Source organism: Oryctolagus cuniculus, chromosome 16, assembly GCF_051225735.1.
Source record: "Oryctolagus cuniculus isolate XC-2025 breed Fujian yellow rabbit chromosome 16, ASM5122573v1, whole genome shotgun sequence".
Taxonomy (NCBI): domain Eukaryota; kingdom Metazoa; phylum Chordata; class Mammalia; order Lagomorpha; family Leporidae; genus Oryctolagus; species Oryctolagus cuniculus.
The window spans coordinates 19,959,378-19,980,591 of NC_142882.1; the positions used below are offsets into that span (position 1 = coordinate 19,959,378).

At 70.9% G+C, this 21,214-nt stretch overlaps 2 protein-coding genes across 2 annotated transcripts; both read left to right on the forward strand.

The window, feature by feature from the left end:
• The first annotated feature begins 1,966 nt into the window (after positions 1-1,966).
• Positions 1,967-3,879, forward strand: JUND (JunD proto-oncogene, AP-1 transcription factor subunit). The gene is made up of 2 exons (XM_070059010.2): positions 1,967-3,272; positions 3,336-3,879. Exon 1 carries the CDS (start codon positions 2,109-2,111, stop codon positions 3,135-3,137), a length of 1,029 nt encoding a protein of 342 aa, XP_069915111.1. The 5' UTR covers positions 1,967-2,108; the 3' UTR covers positions 3,138-3,272; positions 3,336-3,879.
• Positions 3,880-8,151: 4,272 nt separating this feature from the next.
• On the forward strand, positions 8,152-21,173 carry IQCN (IQ motif containing N). Its single transcript, XM_070059007.2, has 2 exons — positions 8,152-8,289; positions 8,882-21,173. Exon 2 carries the CDS (start codon positions 8,912-8,914, stop codon positions 21,083-21,085), a length of 12,174 nt encoding a protein of 4,057 aa, XP_069915108.1. The 5' UTR covers positions 8,152-8,289; positions 8,882-8,911; the 3' UTR covers positions 21,086-21,173.
• Positions 21,174-21,214: the final 41 nt, after the last annotated feature.

Here is a 21,214-nt window from a genome sequence, read left to right on the forward strand (position 1 = left end):
GTACTGGCTGGGCTGGGAGATGCCTGGGGGTGGCCCGAGCTGAGCTGCAGCCGCTCCGGGCCCAGCGCGCAGCAGGTGCCCAGCTGAGCCTGGGGGGATGGAGCCACAGGAACAGGAACAGTCTCTCATCCCCGCGCCGTCCTTTGTCAGTCAACAAACACTGGAGTGAACCAGGGACTCCACGACCTGGAGCTGGGGACAGGGGCCGGGGCTGGGGGCGGGGGAACCAATTGACAAGAAGTGGGGGGGGCTCTGTCTCTAAGACGCCGCCTGCCAGGTCCAATCTCAGGGGGAGAGGAGGGTCCAAGTGTGCCTCAGTTTCCCTATTTGCCAAAGGAGGCTGAGGCCGGAGGGAGCCGGCGCCGGCTCCCGAGGGCGAGGCTGGGAAGACACCTGGGCACGCGGCTGGGATGGCAGCCCCCCCAGGGGGCCGGGGCGGAAGCAGGGCCCGGAGGAGGGGTGGGGGAGGGGCTGCGGCCCCTGTAACCTGATCCGCAGGAATGCGCGAGGCCCCCACCTGGGCCCTGGCGGGTGGGGGTGGGGCTGTCCGTGCCCGCCCGACCCGCCCCCCGGAGTCCCCTCCGCCTGCCCCCCCCCCACTGCCTGGTAAAGGCTTTCTTTCCCTGGGGGCCGCGTGCTGCGGGCCGCGTGGGTGTCCGGCTGTGCCAGCAGCAGCCTGCCCCAACCAGAGATGCCAGTCCCGGGCCGGGCCGCCAGGGTCGCTCCTGCCTGGCCCGTGTCCCCATCACCCCCCTGGGGGGCTGATGAGGCTGCTGGGAGGAGAGGCGCCCGCCCTCTCGCCCAAGCCCCTGGGGGCGAACCTCACCTGGCCTCCCCCAGCCCTCTCCTGCGCGGGCTGCACCGTGGTGACCCGAGAGAGCTCCCAGCGAGCCCCTGCTAGGTCGTCCTCGGTCCACTTTCAGGAGGGGGAGACTGAGGTTCACAGAGAGAACACAGGCCCCTGAGGGTGCCCGCCCTGGCCAAGGTCCACGCGCACAGGGCTGGGGCTGGCCCCACCCACCTACAGCTCGCCCAAAGTCCCCCCACGCCCCACACACACTCCGGGGCGCAGGGCCACTGGGCAGCACACACAACACGTGCAAAGGCCCAGGGGTGGCCAAAGTTCAGCGAGGGTGAGAGGAGGTCAGGGGCAGCCTCCCGGCCCGGCTAAGGAGTGAGCTCCCTCCCGGGGCCAGCGCGGCTCAGGGCGGGTGGGGAGCGTCCCTGGGGTCCTCTGTCCCCTCTCCCTCCCACGCCTACCCAGCCGGCTTAATGAAGCCCTCGCCACCACGGGGGCCCTGCAGGCAGGCAATAATTAGTAGCTGGGACTCCTGCTCATCCGCTTCGCCCTGGGAGCCGCTTCAGGCCCGGGCAGACCCAGGGTTAAACGCGTGGGCGGGGCCGGGGTGGGGGGCCCCCTCCTCGGCTCCCCCCAGGCCCTGATGGGGACGCCGCGCCCTCCCCCGGGCCGCCAGGTCCCCGGCGCACAGCAGCGGCGGGCGGCACCGTCGGAGCAGCGGGGCGGGCGGCGCCAGGGACTTATTTATCCGCGCCGGACCCCCACCCACTGCGGTCCCTGGAGGCCGGCGCCGCCCCCGCCCGGCCCGGGCCCACGCGCGTCCGCGGGGCGGGGCCTGGGGCCGGGGCCGGGGCCCTGGGGCGGGCCCATCACGCCACCCGGGAGGCGGCGCCGGGGCAGCGGCCGTCCGTCCAGCTCGCCTGCCCCCCGTCCCCGGACGGCCAGGCGGGCGGAGGCGGGGGGAGGGGAACCAGCCCGGGCGCGCGGCCCCGCCCCCATGACGTCAACCCACAAGGCTGCGCGCTGTTGTGCGCTGTACCGCGCGTCGCCGGGGCAACGGCGGCCGGGGCGCGGCCCCGCCCCTGCATGCAAATGAGGACGTCGCCCTGGCCCAATGGCGAGCAGGGGCGGTGAGCTCATCGCTCGGGGCCGAGGCTATAAGAGGGCGCCCGGGCGGCGCGGCGCAGGAGCCGCCGCCAGCGCAAGGCCGGGCGCAGCGGCCGCGGCCGGGGCCGAGCGCACGCGGGGGGCCGAGCGCGCGGGCCCCCCGGGAGGCCGCGGCCACTGCCCCTCCCCGGGGCGGCGGAGCATGGAAACGCCCTTCTACGGAGACGAGGCGCTGAGCGGCCTGGGCGGCGGCGGCGGCGGCTTCGCGGCCCCGGGCCGCCCGTTCCCCGGCGCGCCCCCGCCGGCCGGCGGCATGCTGAAGAAGGACGCGCTGACGCTGAGCCTGGGCGAGCAGGTGGCGGCGGCGCTGAAGCCCGCGCCCGCGGCCCCGCCGGCGCCCGGCGCGGCGCCCCCCGACGGGCTGCTGGCCTCGCCGGACCTGGGGCTGCTCAAGCTGGCCTCGCCGGAACTGGAGCGCCTGCTCATCCAGTCCAACGGGCTGGTGACCACCACGCCGACCAGCGCGCAGTTCCTCTACCCCAAGGTGGCGGCCAGCGAGGAGCAGGAGTTCGCCGAGGGCTTCGTCAAGGCCTTGGAGGACTTGCACAAGCGGAGCCAGCTGGGCGCGGGCGCGGCCGCCGCGGTGGCTGCCGCCGCCGCCGCCGCCGGGGGGCCCTCGGGGACTGCCGCGGCCGCCGCGCCCCCCGGCGAGCTGGCCCCGCCGCCCGCCGCGCCCGAGGCGCCCGTCTACGCGAACCTGAGCAGCTACGCGGGCGGCGGCGGCGGCGGCGGCGGCAGCGGCAGCGGGAGCGGCGGGGGCGCGGCGGGCGCGGGGGCCGCCTTCGCCGCCGAGCCGTTCCCGCCACCCCCGGGCGCGCTGGGGCCGCCGCGCCTGGCCGCGCTCAAGGACGAACCGCAGACGGTGCCGGACGTGCCGAGCTTCGGCGAGAGCCCGCCGCTGTCGCCCATCGACATGGACACGCAGGAGCGCATCAAGGCCGAGCGCAAGCGGCTGCGCAACCGCATCGCCGCCTCCAAGTGCCGCAAGCGCAAGCTGGAGCGCATCTCGCGCCTGGAGGAGAAGGTGAAGACGCTCAAGAGCCAGAACACGGAGCTGGCGTCCACGGCCAGCCTGCTGCGCGAGCAGGTGGCGCAGCTCAAGCAGAAGGTGTTGAGCCACGTCAACAGCGGCTGCCAGCTGCTGCCCCAGCACCAGGTGCCCGCGTACTGAGCCGGCGGCGGGCGCATGCGCGGCCCCCGCGCGCGCGGGGCGGAGCGGCGGGGGCGCGCGGAGGCCCGGGGGGCGCCCCGGAGTCGGTACCACGGCGCGGTCCCCGGAGGGAGCGCCCCTGACTCGGAGACCACGGTGGGGCGTCCCGGACTCGGAGACCACGGAGGGGGGGGCGCCCCGGACTCGGAGACCACGGAGGGGGGGGCGCCCCGGACTCGGAGACCACGGCGCGGCCCCCCTCCCGCCTCTCCCAGCGGAGCCCCCCTCCCGCCCCGCCCCCCCCCGGACTCGACAAGCTGGACCCCCTGCTCCCGGGGGCCGAGCGCAAGACCCCCGCTGCCCGCGCTGCCTCGGGCCGCCCCCCTGCCCCCCGCCGCTCTGTGCGCGGCGCCGCGGGCGAGGGGCGCATGCGGCTCCTTTTACTTTTATTTTTTTGGTTTTTTGTTTTGCCTTTGGAAGCGAGGAGATCGGAGTGTGCGGTTCCGCCCTATTTATGTTTCTACTCGGGAACAAGCGTCGGTTGCGTGCGTGCGTTTTCCTTGTTGGTTTTTTTTTTAAAGAAATGGGAAGAAGAAAAAAAAAAAGACCCCGCCCCCTCCCCTCCCCTCCCCTCGCCTTCCCCCCCGCCGCCCTTTTTTTTTTCCTGGTTTTGTTGTGTGTTGTTCCGCTCCGAGCCCACATTCCTGTCGCTCTCCCTGGGTCCGCCCCGTGTTCTGTTTGCAGTAAAAGTCTCCGTTCGCCAGCTCGGCTCCGCGCCTCCTCCTTGCCCCCCGCCCCCGCCGCGGGGCGGGGCCTGGCCGCCGCCCCGCCCCCCGCCGCGGAGGGGGCAGTGGGCGGGCCGCCGGCAGGGCTCGGGGTTGGGGTGGCTGGCGGGAGGCGGTGTAGACGGGGGCAGCCCCGGGCCGAGGCCGGGAAGCTGCACAGGCCAATTTTATTTGATTTTTTGGTAACTTTGCGCCGTGGGCCTCTGCTTCCCTCTCTGTGCAATGGGGGGACCACCCTGGTCTGGCCTGGCCTGGCCTGGGAAGCCCCGGGGTTAGGAGCCGGTGCCCAGAGGGTAGGGAGTCTGATGGCTGGGCTTGGGGGTTCCGCGGGGCAAGGGAAGACAAACGGGGGTGCGGGGAGGCGGCGGGGTGGGGGGCCTGCCTCCGGGCCTGGAGGCGTGGCCACGCGGCCGGCTGGAGGGCCCACGGAGCCTCCCCGGCCTTCGCGGGTGGGGCCCCGGGCTTGTGACTCACTCGGGGACCGGGAGACGCCCCCGGTCTTGGTGTGACGGCCCCACCCCGCCCGGCCAGCAGGTGCAGCAGGGAGGCCCCCCCCCAGCTGCCCCCGGCCCTCGACCGCGGGAAGCATGGGGTCTCCCCCAACCCCGTGCGCCCCCGGGTGTCGCCAGAGACCGTGGGGGACAGGGCTCCGGTTGTGGGGAGACGGCTTCCGGACCTGTGCCCCAGCCGAGCTCTGGCTGCCCAGGGGGCCGCTGGGTCGTGTGCGGGAGGCTTGGAGGGGCAGGGGTGGGGTGGGTTCGGCCTCTGGGAAATGCAGGGTCCAGCACGGAGGCCCCGGCTCCTCGCCCGCGCCAGGACCCCTGCCCGCCGCGCAGCCGGCCACAGCCACTTGGGGGGGGAACGGCGTGAGCACGCAGGTTTTCTGGGCTCACAGATCTGACCCCAACTTGACGGGGTCAGTCCCCTGGCGTGACCTCAGGGCCTTAGTACAGAGCCTGCCTGGTTCCCCCCCCCATCCTCAGAGGCTGCCACTTCCTTGAAGGCCCCCCTGATAACCTCCCCCAGCACTGTCCCTGAAGCCACACCCACCACCTGGAGGAGGCTGGGGGTCCCCCCCCGGTGAGGCCCCCGCCGGCCTCTCAGTGGCTCCCCGGGGAGGCCGGGCCCGGCCGTGTGGCTTGGGCTGGAGCCCGCTGCGCCGTGGCCAAGGCATGTGTCAGCCCCAGCCCGGCCAGCGGTGACTCACCCTGGGCCCCGGCCCAGCCTGGGGAGGTGGCCCAGGACTTGGCCTCGCGTCCCCTCCTCCGGGGCCGCGGCTCGGGTCCACACCCGCTGTGGCTGTGGGGCCCCCAGGCCGGCCAGCCCTTCCCTCGGGAGCCCCCAGACCCGAAGCGAGACCCGGGCTGCCGGCGCGGTCTCCCTTGCTGTGAACCCTGCCCTGGCTCCCCGGTGCCCCCTGGGTAAAACCCAAACTCCTACACTACCCTCTGAAGCCCTACTGGCTTGGCTCCTGCTGTGTCCTGCCCTCCAGCATGCAGGCCCCTCTTTCTCCCTTTCTGGCTCAGCTCTCTGATCGGTTTTTTCCTACTTAGCACCGCCCACCCCCTACCCAGAACAGATCCAGCATAGGGTATACAGTAGGTGCTCAGAAATTGCCCAAAGGGACGAGCAACCGGAGCTCCCTCTGGATACGTAACGTGGGGGCGGGGGTGGACACAGGAATAAGCAGCCGCCGTGACCTTTCACCCCGCCCCTGGACCCCCCCCCCTTCTAGAATGCCTGCCCCCGAGGGCCGCTGGGATTGGCCGGAACCCGGTGACCGGTCACAAAGGCGCCGTGGCACCAGGTCCCGAGGCCGCCGGTCGGGCCGGTGGGTTCAGCTTCAGGGGCAGGTGAGTGGGGCTGGGGGCTTCGGCGCCGAGCCCGGGGGCCGCCCTGTGCTCCTGGTTGGGCCGCCGGGCGGCCGTGAGCCGTAGGGCGGCTGAGCCCCCCCGAGGGCAGGGGTTGGCGGTCCTGGCCCGTGTGACCCCTAGGGAGACAGGCCGCCGGGGGGCCGTGTCCGCCCCGTCTGGCTCCTCCCCTGCCCCTCGCACTCAAAGCCTTCGTGGGACGGCGGGAGGGGCTCAGGGGCCGGGGTTTGCTCCTCAAAGCAGGGCTGGGGGGGGCCGAGTGAGCCCCTGTCCGCTGGGTCACCCCCCAGGTAGCCCTAACACACGGCCTGGGCTGGGCCCCGGCTTTGTGGCCATCTGGGGAGTGACCCAGTGGATGGACGGCCTCCCTCCCTCCCTCCGTCACCCCGAGAGGGACAGGCTGAGCTTGGAACCGGCATGTGCAAAGGCCCTGTGCAGTGACCCAGCGCTGCCTCCCCCCGTGGGAGACTGGCTGAGGACTTGAACCCGGGGCCTGTGCCTGTCGGGGCCGCTGCCTCTGCCCGGCTCGCTGGGGTCTCCCCGGCGTGGGGAGGAGGGGCTGCGCCCCCACAGCCCCCGGGGGCTGAGGAGGGCTGGAGCCAGAGGCAGCCCTGGGCACAGAGGTGCGGCTCGGCCCGGGGCGGGTCAGCACCTGAGCCCAGGCCGCCGCACTGCCCGAGTCGCTGTGCACCCTGGGAAGGTGGCGGGCGAGGTCCAGCCTTTGTGGTCTGTTTTCCTCCCCCCCCCCGCCCGCACCTTGTCCAGGGCGGCTCCGCCTCCTCTTCCGGGCTGTATAGAGCTCCGCAAGGGGGGGCGGGTCTCATTCCTTTTCCCATCTCTGGGCCATGCGGGAAGACCCCGCCCCCTCCACGGCCCGGTGTGCGCCCCCAGTCCCCAGCCCCCAGGACCCCCATCGGCGACAACAATGAGTGATTGTGACTGCGCGTGAGGCCCCGCCCACCCGCAAGGGGCGGGGCTCCCAGCCACTCCCCGCTGGCCCAGGAGACCCCCCAGACTCAGGGATGGCAGTCCCCGAGGACACAGAGAGGGGGCTCCGCTTCTGACCCCCGGTGTTGAAGCCAGGGGTGTCACATGGGCCTGGGGGGCGGGGTCCCTTTCCAGGGCAAAGGGCACCCCTGGGCCTCCCTTCCCGAGTTGGGGTTTCGGACCCCGGGGCCGACTGTGCTGACTGAGCGACCGGAGGGCGGCCCCGCGGTGGTCCCCTGGGACCCGGGCAGGTAACCCCCCACCCCCACCCCACACGCCAGGAATACGAGTCCGGGTTTCAGGTCGTCCCTGTCTGGCTTAGAGAGAGAGAGAGAGAGAGAGGGCCTCCCTCCGCTGGGTCACTCCCCAAGGGACTGCAACAGCCAGGGCTGGGCCAGGCCAAAGTCCAGAGCCAGGAGCCCCACCCGGGTCTCCTGCGTGGCTGCTGGGGCCCAGGCCCTCGAGCCCCGGCTCCCTGCTGGCCCACACCCTGGGAAGCAGCTCCAGTGCGCCCCACCCCCCACACGGGAGACCCGGGCGGGGCTCCTGCCTCTGGACTTTGGCCTGGCCCAGCCCTGGCTGTTGCGGCCACTGGAGGAGTTTGCCTGTGGACGGCAGGTCTCTGTCCCTCTGTCTTTCAGATCCAAGTAATTGAAACAATGTAAAATGCCCGAAAGGAATTAGTTTTTAATGTGAAGTGGGCGCGATGCTGAGAGTGCCCAGCAGAGGGCGCTGGCGAGCCACGGGCCGCCCGCCCCAGGCTCCGGGTGCGGCTGTGGCCCCCCTGCAAGTGCGCGCCGCCCACCTGGAGCAAACGTTGCGGATCTCCCGGCAGCCGGACCGAGCCCCGGGGGGCCCGCGAGCTCAGGGGGACCCTTCGGCCCGGCCTGGCCGCCCCTCTCTCGCCTAGGCGCGACCTGGCCGCCGCAGCCTCTGTCCCTGCTCTCTCGCCGTCTCCTAGGAGACCTGAGTCCCGCCCACATCTGCCTGCTGTGAGGACTGTCCAGCAAGAGCTGAACCGGAAGTGGAGCAGCCGGGACTCGAACCGGCGGCCCTAGGGGATGCCGGCACTGCAGGCAGAGGCTTAGCCGGCTGCACCACAGCGCCGCCGCCCACCCCTCCTGGCACTGCCGGCCACTCTCCCCCCAGGGACAGCAGCCTGCCATGCCCCCAGCCATGCCCCCAGCCTCCCCGGGAGTCCCAGGCGCCCCAGGGCGCTGTGTCCTCTGCTGTGGTCTGGCGACCGCGGTCCCAGCGATTGGCAGGCACTGCTGGCCTGCAGCCGAGCCCGCTCCGCCCCGCTCCAGCCGTTTGGAGCTGTGGGGCCCGGTCTCTGGTGCCCAGGCGCCCGGTGGGATGTCCCTTGCTCATCTTAACGCTCCTGCTTCCCTGGCCCAGGGCACAGAGCCAGCCCAGAGCAGTGTTGCTGCCACCGCGTGGGATGAAGACTGGAGCCGGCCTCCTCCTACAGGCTGGCTTCCAAGACTGCACCTTCTTCTCCCGCTCCTCCACCTCTGATGACCTAACAAGGTAAGACGATGGCTGCGCCAGGGGTCCCGCAGGGCCGGCCCCGAGGAGGGCCCCCCACAGGCTGTGGGGCCCATGCGTTTATCCAGAGACACACAGACACAGACACACACGCGCGCGCGCGCATGCGCGGTCCCCGGCCTGCATGACCACCGCTCCTCGGGGCACGCACAGAGCAGGTAGGAGGTGCAGGTGTCGCATCCGGGCGAGGACGCCCACTGGGCACCAGCACGGAGAGCGGTTGGGCAGCGAGGGGCGGAGCCAGCGAGGGGCGGAGCCATAGGCAGGCGGCGGGGGTGGAGCCAGCGTGGGGCGGAGCCAGCGAGGCAGGCGGAGGGGCGGAGGGGGGCGGGCGCCGGGCACGGGCAGGAGGGGCCTCCAGGAGCAAGACCTGGGCTTCCGGGAAGGGTCCGCTCCAGCCGGGAGGTCTCTGACCCACACGGCGCCCACTGCCGGCCCGGCCCGGCCCATCGCCCTGCCGCCCCCGGCACGCCCCCCGGGGCATCCGCCCATCCGCCAGGCTTCTGCCTCCGCCTACCCCGCCCCTCATCTGTCCGCCCACCGACCCACCCGTCCCCCACCCATCCGCCCACAGGCAGAGCTGACCTGCTCAGGAACCAAGACAATGCAGCAAGCAACACAGCTCCAGTTCACGAACCAGGTGTCACCCAATGGGCAGCGCGCCCCCGCGCCCCCGCCCGCCCCGAGTCTCCAGCGTGAGCCCCCCAAGTCCAAGGAGAGCCTCCCGCCGCGGCCGGCCCCGGAGCCGGCGGCGCCGCCGCGCCGGATTCCGCGCCTGCGGGCCGTGGTGGAGAGCCAGGCCTTCAAGAACATCCTGGTGGACGAGATGGACATGATGCTGTCCCGCGCGGCCACGCTCATCCAGGCCAACTGGAGGGGCTACCGGCTGCGGCAGAAGCTGATCTCGCAGATGACGGCGGCCAAGGCCATCCAGGAGGCGTGGCGGCGCTTCAACACCAAGCGCATCCTGCACTCGAGCAAGGCGGCCGTGAAGCGGGCGGCGCCGGAGGACGGGGACATCCCCTACCACCCGCCGCAGCAGGTGCGCTTCCAGCCCCTGGACCGCTGCCCCTGCCCGCGGCTGCCCGTCATGGTCAGCAAGGAGACCCAGTTCCCGTCCTCGGACAGCCTGGCCACCTGCGCCCCGCACGGGACCGCCCTCCGCACCACGCCCTCCTCGCAGGGCGTCCCCGGAGCCCCCGCCGGGGTGGCTTTCCTGCCGCACCAGGCGGTCGCCATCCGGCTCCCATGCCCCGTGAGCCTGGGTCCCAAAGGCCAGCCGTGCCTGCTGACCGAGACCATCAGAAGCGCCTGTCTCATCCGGCACATTGAGGGCGACGCGGTGAAGACCAGGCACGTGACGGCCAGGGGCGGCAAGGCGGGGGCCCCGGAGCCGGCGCCGGGCCCCAAGTGCGCCCAGGCCCACGCGGACACAGAGATCTTCAAGGTCCCCCCCGCCGCGCCGTGCCCGACGCCCACAGCCGCCAAGGCCCCGGCCAGGACCTACGGGACCTGCGCGGCCACCAAGGCCCCGCCCAAGACCTGTCCCGTGCCCACCATGATGGTGGTGAAGTCGCTCCCGCACGCCTGCCCCCCGCACACCTGCCCGGCGGCCACGCTCCCCAAGGCCCAGCCTCAGGTCCGGCCCACAGCCTCGCTGACTAGCACCTCTCCGCCCGCGCGCCCGGCTGGCATCATGGCCAAGATCCCGCCCCAAGTGTGCCTGCTGGCATCCATGCTCAAGCCCCCGCCCCAGGCCCGCCCGGCGGCCCCCGCGGCCAAGACGCCGCCCCAGCCGTGCCCAGTGCCCGTGATGACCAAGACCTCGCCCCATATACGCCTGGCGGCCGCCAGAAGCCCACTGCAGTCATGCGCCGTGGCCCCCGTGCCCAAGACGCCGTCCCAGACGTGCCCCGGGGCTGTGGTGGCCAAGCCACCGCCCCAGACGCGCCTGGCCGCCATGATCAACAAGACGCCGGCCCAGATCCGCTCGGTGGCCGCCGTGCTGAAGACCCTGTGCCTCGCCCCGCCCCCGGCGGCCGGCAACCTCAGAGCTCCGCCCCCGGCCGTGGCAGCCGCCGGGCTCCCCAGCGCCTCGTCCCACATACACCTGAACATCCCCAAGACCAAGGTCACGGTGAACGTGAAGCAGACGGCCGGCGTGGTCAAGCTGTCATCGCACTCCTGCCTGGCTGACGGAAAAGCCAGGGTCCCCCGGCCGCCGGCCCTGGAGGCCGCCGCCGCCAAGATGCCACCCGGGTGTCTCCTGGAAGCCGAGAAGGGCAAGCCGTGCGCCCTGCAGAGGCAGCCGGCGGTGAAGGCGGAAGCGACGTCCAAGACCAACGTGGCCGTGGACCTGGCCAGGCTCCCGTCGTGGACCAAAGTCACCGAGAGCCAGAGCAAGCCCCCGGCCCAGCAGCACCCGGCCACGGAGGTCATCAAGGTCCAGTCCCAAATGTACGTGCCCGTGGAGACGGCCGAGGCCCTGCCACAGCCCCAGCTGGCCGTGCCCCTGACCAAGGCCCTGTCCCAGGCCCACCTGCCCTGCCGGCAGCCCAAGGCTGTGTCCCAAGTCCACGTGGCCACCTCCCTGACCCAGGCGTCCTCGCAGGCCCAGCTGTCCACCTGCCTGAGTGAGGCCGCATCGCAGACACAGCCGCCCGGGGAGCTGTCCGAGGTCCTGCCCGAGGCCGCCCTGGCCGCCTGCCCCGCCACCGCACTGCCGCCAGGCACCTGCGCGAGCAAGGCCTCGGCCCCCCGTGTCCACCCACTGGCCGAGCAGACCAAGGCCTTGTCCCAGGGACGCCTGCCCACCTGCCTGAGCAGGTCGTCCCCCCCGATGTACACACCCACCAAGCTGGCCAAGGCCTCGTCGCAAGCCCGCCTGGCCACATGTCCGCCCAGCACCTGCCCGGCGAAGGTCTCGTCTCAGGGACGTGTGTCCACCGAACACCTCCAGGCCGCGTCCCAGCTGGCCGCCTGCCTCACCAAGTCCTCCACGCGGTCACACCCGCCTCCGGAGCTGACCGTGGTTCTGCCCCAGGCACACCTGACGGCCTGTGCGCCGACCTCCGTCTCCCAGGAGCTCCTGGCCACGTGTCCAGCCAAGGCCACCCCCCAGGCACCCCCGCCCGCCAAGCTGGCCAAGACCCCTTCGCTGGCCCAGCTCATTTCGTGCCTGTCCAAGGCACAGTCCCAGGCGCACCTACCCGTCGGCCTCACCAAGACACAGTCGCAGGCACAGCTGGTCACCGAGGCGTCCAAGTGCATGTTCGCGGCCCGGCCGCCCGCCGACCTCAGCGCCAAGACCCAGTCGCAGCCGGTCCTGGCCCGGCCCAAAGCGTCCGCCCAGCCCTGCCACCACCTCGGCACCCTGGGCGCTTTGCCCCGAGCCAGGCCTGAAGACAGACTGACCCTGCTGCAGGGCAAGGCGGCCCCCGAGCCCCCCGGTGTGCTGGTGCCTCTGCTGGCCCCCGCTGGACACACCCCGTGCAACATGGAGTCCTGGGGTGACAGCGGGCCGGCCCGGGGGCAGCCGCCCGCGCCCAGCCAGGACGACGCGGCCGCTTCGCAGATCGCCTCCCTGTGCGCCGAGCTGGCCGCCGTGCTGGGCTCCCAGGAGGACCTCCGGGCCCTGCTGGCCAAAGCCCTGTCCCAGGGTGAAGTGCGGGCCGCCTTGAGCCAGGCGCTGTCCAAGGAGGTGCTGGGCGCCACGGTGGCCAAGGCCCTGCCGCAGGGCATGCTGGGACTGGCCCTGATGAAGGCGCTGTCGTGGGGCGAGCTGGGCATCGCGCTGACCCGTGCGTTGTCCCGGGGCGAGCTGCGGCCGGAGCACACCAAGGCCATGCAGGGCAAGCTGGCCGAAGTCCTGGGCAAGGCCCTGAGTGACGAGGAGCGGGCGGCCCTGAGCCAGGCCCTGTGCCAGGGCGAGCTGGGCGCCGTCCTCAGCCAGTCCCTGTCCCAGGCGGCCCTGAGGACCGGCGCCATCTTCCCCAAGGCCGTCCCTAAAGCAGCGGGAAGCGGGGCGCCGGCCACGCTGGAGGCGGACTTCCGGGGCAGCCCGACAGCCTCCTGGGGGCCCACCCTGGGACTCGTGAGGCCGCAGCCCAGCAAGGTCAGGGTCTCCCGGGTCGCCGGCTGGGGGGGCGTCCCCGTGGGCCAGCGCGCCGCGCTCTGGGAGGCCATGGGGGACGGGCCCGCGGTCGGGGGGTTCCTCTGCTCCCCGCTGGCCTCTGTGGGCACCACCAGCCATCACCACTGCCCCGTGGCCGTGGGCCTGGACTGGGGGCCCGGGCCAGGCAGGGGCTTCTCCCTGAAGCAGACGGCTGCGTGCCTGATGTCCGATTTTAACCCCCTGGCGAGCGGCGAGGGCCCTCACCTGCCCAGCCCGCCGCACCTGCAGCCGCCCCCCAGTCTCTGGCAGCCCCTCATTGCCAATGGCGTGGGCCCCAGCACCAACCAGCCATCGGTGGCCTACGGCAATGCCCCGAGCTCCCACAAGCCGAACGTGGTCAGCAGGGGAGCCGCCCGGCCGTGGACGGTGACGGGGGAGGGCAGGGTGGCCTCGGGGAGGCTCGTGAGCAGCGAGGGGCGGGGGAGGGCCCCCCACGCCTTCCTGTCGTCCCCCGCCTGTCGCGGTGCCGCCTGCTGGTGTCAGTCCCCGGGGGCCAGCAGGGTTCCCCCCAACCTGTACCCCCACCCCTCTGGCGTTGGTAGCCCCAGTAAGCCAGCCCGGGCCTCGGAGGAGACCTTGGCCAGACTCCCAACCCCCAAGCAGGCGCCGCTAAGCGTTCGGGACATGATCACCAAGATGGCCCCGGGCCCGCTGAAGGCGGCCATGGCGGGCAAAGTGCAGGTGCACAAGGCCCAGCTGGGCTGTGACCTGTTCCAGACTGCCTCGGGCAGCAGGCTGGCCCCGGGCCTCCCCCAGGCGCCCGCGCCCAGACAGGGCAGGGCTCCCGCCCAGGGCCCCCCCCAGGAGCTGGCCGCCGGCCACCCCATCTCCATTCTCACCGAGCTGGTGGCCGGCCGGCAGCCGCGGCCGGAGCGCAGCCTGGCTAAGAGCTTCCGCCAGGCCTCCGCGGCCTACAGCCCCGTGGAGAGCAATTCCCAGAGCTCCATGCAAAGCTGCAGCTCCCTCAGCCTCTCCACCATGTCCGTGGCCAGCCTGATCCCGGTCGACCTGGTGGAGGCATCCTGGGAGGGCACCCTGGAGGAGGCGCTCCCACTGGACGCCCTCCTTTCAAAGGAGGCCACCCAGAATGCCCAGAGGCTGGGGGACAGGGAGGGCGTGGCGGGGGGCGGGCGCCAGCTCATGGTCGCCGACCTGTCCCCGCAGCCGCCCCCGGCCCCTGGGCTCCTGCCCATCCTGCGCCACAATTCAGCCTGCAGCCGCCTGACCCTGAGCGTCCACTGGGGTTCCGACAGCGAGAGGGGCCAGTTCTCCTCCTGCCACAGCTCCCTGGACCTGCTGGGGAGGGGCCCCCAGGAGCAGTACAGGATGGCGATGAGGAGGAGCCGCAGCCTGGGCTCCGTGGTCCCCCCCATGTACCAGGCGCCATTCCTGGGCGGCAGCATGGCCCCGAGTCCAGCCCAACCCACCTTGGCCAGCGGGGTGGCCCCAGGCTTAGCCCAGCTCTCCATGGCCAGTGGGGTGGCCCCCAACCTCACCCAGCCATCTGCCACCAGTAGGGTAGCGTCCAGCCAAGCTCACCCATCCATGGCCAACGGAGCATCCCCCAACCTAGGCCAGCCATCTATGGCCGGTGGGGTGGCCCCAGGCCTAGCCCAGCCATCTATGGCCAGTGGTATGGCCCCAGGCCTAGCCCAGCCTTCTATGGCTAGTGGGGTGGCCCCAAGACTAGCCCAGCCTTCTATGGCCAGTGGGGTGGCCCCAGGCCTAGGCCAGCCATCTATGGCCAGTGGGGTGGCCCCAAGCCTAGGGCAGCCTTCTATGGCCAGTGGGGTGGCCCCAGGCCTAGCCCAGCCTTCTATGGCCAGTGGGGTGGCCCCAAGCCTAGGGCAGCCTTCTATGGCCAGTGGGGTGGCCCCAAGCCTAGCCCAGCCTTCTATGGCCAGTGGGGTGGCCCCAGGCCTAGCCCAGCCATCTATGGCCAGTGGGGTGGCCCCAGGCCTAGCCCAGCCATCTATGGCCAGTGGTGTGGCCCCAGGCCTAGCCCAGCCATCTATGGCCAGTGGGGTGGCCCCAGGCCTAGCCCAGCCATCTATGGCCAGTGGGGTGGCCCCAAGCCTAGCCCAACCTTCTATGGCCAGTGGTATGGCCCCAGGCCTAGGCCAGCCATCTATGGCCAGTGGGGTGGCCCCAAGCCTCGCCCAACCATCTATGGCCAGTGGTATGGCCCCAGGCCTAGCCCAGCCTTCTATGGCCAGTGGGGTGGCCCCAAGCCTAGGGCAGCCGTCTATGGCCAGTGGGGTGGCCCCAGGCCTAGCCCAGCCTTCTATGGCCAGTGGGGTGGCCCCAAGCCTAGCCCAGCCTTCTATGGCCAGTGCTATGGCCCCAGGCCTAGGCCAGCCATCTATGGCCAGTGGTATGGCCCCAGGCCTAGCCCAGCCTTCTATGGCCAGTGGGGTGGCCCCAAGCCTAGGGCAGCCGTCTATGGCCAGTGGGGTGGCCCCAGGCCTAGCCCAGCCTTCTATGGCCAGTGGGGTGGCCCCAAGCCTAGGGCAGCCGTCTATGGCCAGTGGGGTGGCCCCAGGCCTAGCCCAGCCTTCTATGGCCAGTGGGGTGGCCCCAGGCCTAGCCCAGCCTTCTATGGCCAGTGCTATGGCCCCAGGCCTAGGCCAGCCATCTATGGCCAGTGGGGTGGCCCCAAGCCTAGGCCAGCCATCTATGGCCAGTGGGGTGGCCCCAAGCCTCGCCCATCCATCTATGGCCAGTGGGGTGACTCCAAGCCTAGCCCAACCTTCTGTGGCCAGTGGGGTGGCTCCAAGCCTTGCCCATCCATCTATGGCCAGTGGTATGGCCCCAGGCCTAGCCCAACCTTCTATGGCCAGTGGTATGGCCCCAGGCCTAGGCCAGCCATCTATGGCCAGTGGGGTGGCCCCAAGCCTCACCCATCCATCTATGGCCAGTGGGGTGGCCCCAAGCCTAGCCCAGCCTTCTATGGCCAGTGGGGTGGCTCCAAGCCTAGCCCATCCATCTATGGCCAGTGGGATGGCCCCAAGCCTCACCCATCCATCTATGGCCAGTGGGTTAGCCCCACGGTCACGCCAGCCATCAATGGCTGGTAGAATATCCCAAGGCTTAGCCCAGCCATCTATGGCCAGTGGGGTGGCCCCAAGCCTAGGGCAGCCATCTATGGCCAGTGGGGTGGCCCCAAGCCTCGCCCAACCATCTATGGCCAGTGGGGTGGCCCCAAGCCTAGGCCAACCTTCTGTGGCCAGTGGGGTGGCCCCAAGCCTAGCCCATCCATCTATGGCCAGTGGGTTAGCCCCACGGTCACGCCAGCCATCAATGGCTGGTAGAATATCCCAAGGCTTAGCCCAGCCATCTATGGCCGGTGGGGTGGCTCCCAGCCTAGGCCAGCCGTCTATGGCCGGTGGGGTGGCCCCAAGCCTAGGGCAGCCATCTATGGCCAGTGGGGTTGCCTCAAGGTCACGGCAGCCATCTGCAGTCAGTAGGGTATCCCCCAACCTACCTCATCGATCCATGGCCAGTGGAGTGGGCCCAAGCCTAGGGCAGCCATCTATGGCCAATGGGGTGGCCCCAAGCCTAGGTCAACCTTCTATGGCCAGTGGGGTATCTCCCAACCTACATCGCCGATCTATGGCCAGTGGAATTGTCCCAAGCCTAGGTCATCCCTCAATGGCCAGTGGGGTGGCTCCAAGCCTAGGTCAACCATCTATGGCCAGTGGAGTGGCTCCAAGCCTTGGTCAGCCATCTATGGCCAGTGGGGTGGTTCCAAGCCTAGGTCAACCATCTATGGCCAGTGGGGTGGCCCCAAGCCTTGCCCATCCATCTATGGCCAGTGGGGTGGCCCCAAGCCTCGCCCATCCATCTATGGTCAGTGGGGTGGCCCCAAGCCTAGGTCAACCTTCTATGGCCAGTGGGGTATCCCCCAACCTACATCGCCGATCTATGGCCAGTGGAATTGTCCCAAGCCTAGGTCATCCCTCAATGGCCAGTGGGGTGGCTCCAAGCCTAGGTCAACCATCTATGGCCAGTGGAGTGGCTCCAAGCCTTGGTCAGCCATCTATGGCCAGTGGGGTGGCCCCAAGCCTAGGTCAACCATCTATGGCCAGTGGGATGTCTCCCAGCTTGCTTCGCCGATCTATGGCCAGTGGGGTGGCCCCAAGCCTTGCCCATCCATCTGTGGCCAGTGGGGTGGCCCCAAGCCTAGCCCATCCATCTATGGCCAGTGGGGTGGCCCCAAGCCTCGCCCATCCATCTATGGCCAGTGGGGTGGCCCCAAGCCTCGCCCATCCATCTATGGCCAGTGGGGTGGCCCCAAGCCTCGCCCATCCATCTATGGCCAGTGGGGTGGCCCCAAGCCTAGGTCAACCCTCCATGGCCAGTGGGATGTCCCCTGGCCTGTCACGCCGTTCTATGGTCAGTGGGGTGGGCCCGAGCCTCACTCACCCCTCTATGGCCAGTGGGGTCTCCCCCGGCTTGTCTCGTCGGTCCATGGCCAGTGGGGTGGGCCCGAGCCTGGGCCAGCCATCGCTGTCCAGTTGGGTGGTCCCAAGCCTCACCCATTCATCTCTGGTGCTTGGGATTCCCCCCAGCCTAGCGCAGCCACACATGGCCGTGGGGGTGACCCCCAGCTTGGCCGAGCCGTCTGTGACCGGCCTGTTCCAGACCCTTTCATCCAGTCGGGTCATCTCAAGGCCGGTCCACCCATCTCTGGCCAGCCGTGGAGTGCCCAGCTTGTCCCAACCTTCCATGGCCCACCTGGAGCCCCTCAGCCTGGTCCATCCGCCCATGGCTGCGAGGTTAGCTTCCAGCCTGTCCCAGCCGTCCGTGCTCAGTGGCATGGGGCGTGGCCTCTGCGACCCAAACTGGGTCTCCAGGGTGAACCCCTGCCTGCCACCCTCCAGGGCGAAGCTGGCCCCGGGCCTGGGCCACCCGTCTATCATGATCTCGGTCGGTCCGGGCAGGCAGTACCCATGTGTGCCCGGTAGCACGGGCCAGGGTCTGAGCCAGCCACCTCTGGGCTTTGAGCTAGCGGAGAACCAGGAGGCTGTGCCGATGGCGGGGATGCTGTCCCACCTGCAGGAAGCGGAGTTTGACCAGGTGTCTCTCGGCTTCCAGCCCCCCGTGATCTGCGGTAGGCAGTCCAGCGTGGTCACGGTGTCCACGCCCAACCTCTACCACGTGTCCGTGACCAATGAGGACGGATGCTGTCTGGCTGAGGGAGCCGTGAAGTCCCACCCGGCTGCGTTCAGGGGCATGGTCCCCGGGCCAGCCCAGGCACCTGTCGCCACCCCCGGCATGTTCCTGGGTGTGCCCGGTGTGGCCCGGGGCGTATCCCGGAGAACTGTGGCCACTTCTATGAGTCAGAGTCAGCCCGCGGGGGCCGACGGCAGCGCCCCCGTGGCGCCCCAGTTCTCGGAGGCAGGGGCCCCTCTGATGGGAGAAGGCCCCCCCTTGGCCCCCGGCCTCTTACCATCCCCGACGGCTGAGAGACTGGACACAAACCGGTCCAGCATGTCCTTGAGCAGTGTCGGCCCTAGTGTCTCCCAGATCAGCATGGCCGTCCCCGTCACCCTGGAGCCCAAGCACCCGTCGGTGGCCACGGTGGTCCCCTCCAGGTACCAGTACCCCGGCGTGGTCCCGCAGGACGCCATGATGGCCATGACTGGCAGTGACCTTGTGTCAGGTCCTGTAGGCAGTAGGGTGACCACATCCGTGGCTCCGGGCACCGTGGCCAGTGGCATGGCCCTCAGTCTTCCCCGGGGTTCTGTGATCAGGGGCGTGGGGCAGAGCCTCCCTCCGGGGTCTGTGATGGGCAGCTCGGTCCATGGTAGCTTCTCTTCGGATCCCACGGCCAGCAGCGTGGCCTACAGCTTACCTCCAGGCTCCGTGGCCAGTAGGGCGCCCCCTAGTGGAGTGGCAGCATCAGGCGCTGGCAAGAGGAGGCAAAGTTTGTCTGTAGGTCCCGTGGCCAGTGTGGCCGCTCCAGACCTGCCCCCAGGTTCCATGGCGAGCGGGTCTCCCAGCTCTGGGGGCCACAGCCTCCCCCAAGGGTCCATGCTCATCGGGCTCAGTCCCCGCCCTTACCACAGCTCCGTGGCCAGCGAGGGCACCACAGTGCCCTTCCAGGCATCGCAGGCCACCGGCCTGGCTCAGGCTTCGCCTCCGACTCCCTCGCGGGCCTCTGTGGGCAGGAGATTGTCCCATAGGATGCCCACAGTCCTGTCGCTGGCCACGCAGTTCGGCCAGGACCCCGGGCTGGCCTCGTTCGGGACACTGGATGACCAGTCCCCTGCGAGGCCCCGAGAATACGAAGATGGTCTGTCCCAGGCCTCGGGCTCCAGCGGAGACTCCATGAAGTCCGAGGTGCTCGAGGCCACCCCCTGGATGTACCCCGGGACCCCAGCCGCTGGCGCCGACAACAACCGAGGGCCCCTGTTGGAGAATGAGGCCGTGAAAAGCCAGGTGCCGTTAGGGGGGGCTGCTCCTGGCCCATCTGTGGGGGCCCCCGTCTCTTACCAGTCCTCCAGTTTGCCCATGCACCCCATGGCCAGCAGCGTCACCCCGACTCTGCAGTCCAAGTCAGCCATCGGTAGGGCGTCCCCTGGTGGCCGCAGCATGCACGCACGGTCGACGGCCACGGGCAGGACCTGGAGCCAGGCCACGGCTCCCGGGGTCGCCGAGGTCCCGTCCATCTTCCAACAGGAGCCCATGGCTCCCAGTGGACCTCAGAGCCTCTCGCAGGGGACGGTGGCTTCTCCTGTGGGCCCCAGGTCCCCCCAGCTGGGCTCCGGCAGTGCCATAGCCGCCAGTTTGCTGCCGGGGTCCATGGCCCAGATGGGGAGCCCACATGCTCAGAGGCCCAGGGCCCCCAGCACCGTCTCCCAGGGGCCGCCATACGGGCCCCCGGCGCGGAAGCTCAGCTCCTTCCCCTCGGACTCGGCTCCGAAACCCGTGCCTGGGAGCCCGGCGCAGGGCAACCCCAGCCCGCTGAGCCCCCGGAAGTCCTACCGGTCCGTGCACGGCAGCATCGTGCCGGAGCTCATGGACCAGGCCACGGCCGCGGCCCTGCCCTCCCTGCAGAAGCAGGTGTCCCGGGCCCCGGCGGGCAGCGCCCCCTCGGCCGGCATCGTGCCCATCATCCACACGGGCACCACGGCCACGCCCGGCGCCCCCATCCCTAGGCTGTCCCCGGGGGTCCGCAGGGTCTCTCTGGGCTACGAGTCTTCCCCGAGTGGCTCCCGGAGGCCGATCCTGGACCAGGACTCACACGAGACCGTGAGTTCCACCCCCAAATACCCCAAGTCGTCCCTGGTCTCCGCCATATTGCAACGTCGCCGCAGCTCCACTGGCTCGGCCGGGAGGGCCATCAGGCCGCCGGCAAACGCCCAGGGCGTGCAGGGCCCGGCGTCCCGGGGCACCGGGAGCACGGCCTCTGGCCGCCGCAGGCCGTCCATCATCCCCACCCTCCTCCAGGCCCAGGCCTCCCTCTACGGCCCCCCCGCCGCCGCCGCTGCCCCCCGCCGCCAGCCCTCCCTGGCCCCTGGTGCTGGCCGCGGCCAGGCCTCGCGTAACCTCACCAACTCGGCCATCTTCCACCGCAACAAGACCCCCCTGACCCCCGGTGTCCTTCAGGGTCCCGTGGACGCTGGCGTGGCCGGTGGCCAGTCGTGGAACTCTGCCATCCCAAGCATGGCAGTGAGACCTCTGGACAGCGCCCTGGCCGCCCGGGCCAGCAGTGGCGCCGCGCCTGTGCCGTGGGACGCCGTGGGCCGCGAGGGGGCTGCCGGCCCCAGGCAGTCAGGGGAGCTGATGGTGTCGGTGCAGACCATGGAAAAGATCATCACCCACGCCGTGATCACCATCCAGGCGTGCGCGCGCGGCTACCTGGTGCGCCGCACCATCCGGCTGTGGCACCAGTGGGCCACCATCATCCAGGCCACGTGGCGTGGCTACTGCGTGCGCCGGAACCTGGCCCGGCTCTACCGCGCCACCACGGTCATCCAGGCCGCCTGGCGAGGCTACTGCACGCGCCGGGACCGCGCCCAGCAGGTGCTGCTGCCGGCCATGTGGGCGGAGATGGACGGGAGGGCCCGGAGCGCCATGGACCAAGGCTGCTTCCAGGGCGCCGGGCCCCGGACGGGCTCCGACCACCGCTGCTTCCAGTCCTGCCAGCCGCACGTCTGCAGCTTCTGCCAGTCGCTGAGCACCGGGCTGGGCAGCCCGCCCAGCGTGGTCATGCTCGTGGGCTCCAGTCCCCGCACCTGCCACATGTGCGGCCACACCCTGCCCACACGCGTGGTGCACGGCGTGGGCCGCAGCATCTTGGGCCAGGGCGTGGGGCCCTGGGCCTACGGCACCCCGCTGGCTCCCCAGAGGGCCCGGCAGCCCTGCGGCCCCAACAAGGCGGCCATCGCCATCCAGGCCGCCTGGCGAGGCTTCCGGATCCGGCGCCAGCTCCAGCAGCAGCAGATGGCGGCCAAGACGCTGCAGGCCACCTGGCGGGGCCACCACACGCGGAGCTGCCTCACCACCGACGCGCTCCTGGGCTCCGGCGGCCCCTGGGACCGGCCGCGCGCCACCGCCCGCCGCGGCTCCAGGAACGCCCACTGGCCCGGGGTCTAGGACTCTCCTGGCTGGGGGAGGGGCGGACCCCCGTCCCGGGAAGGGCCATGCGGCTCTCTGGATGTCACAATAAATCTTCCACAGCCTGGATCTTGGTCTGTGTGTCCAGGGTCTGCGGCGGGGAGGGGG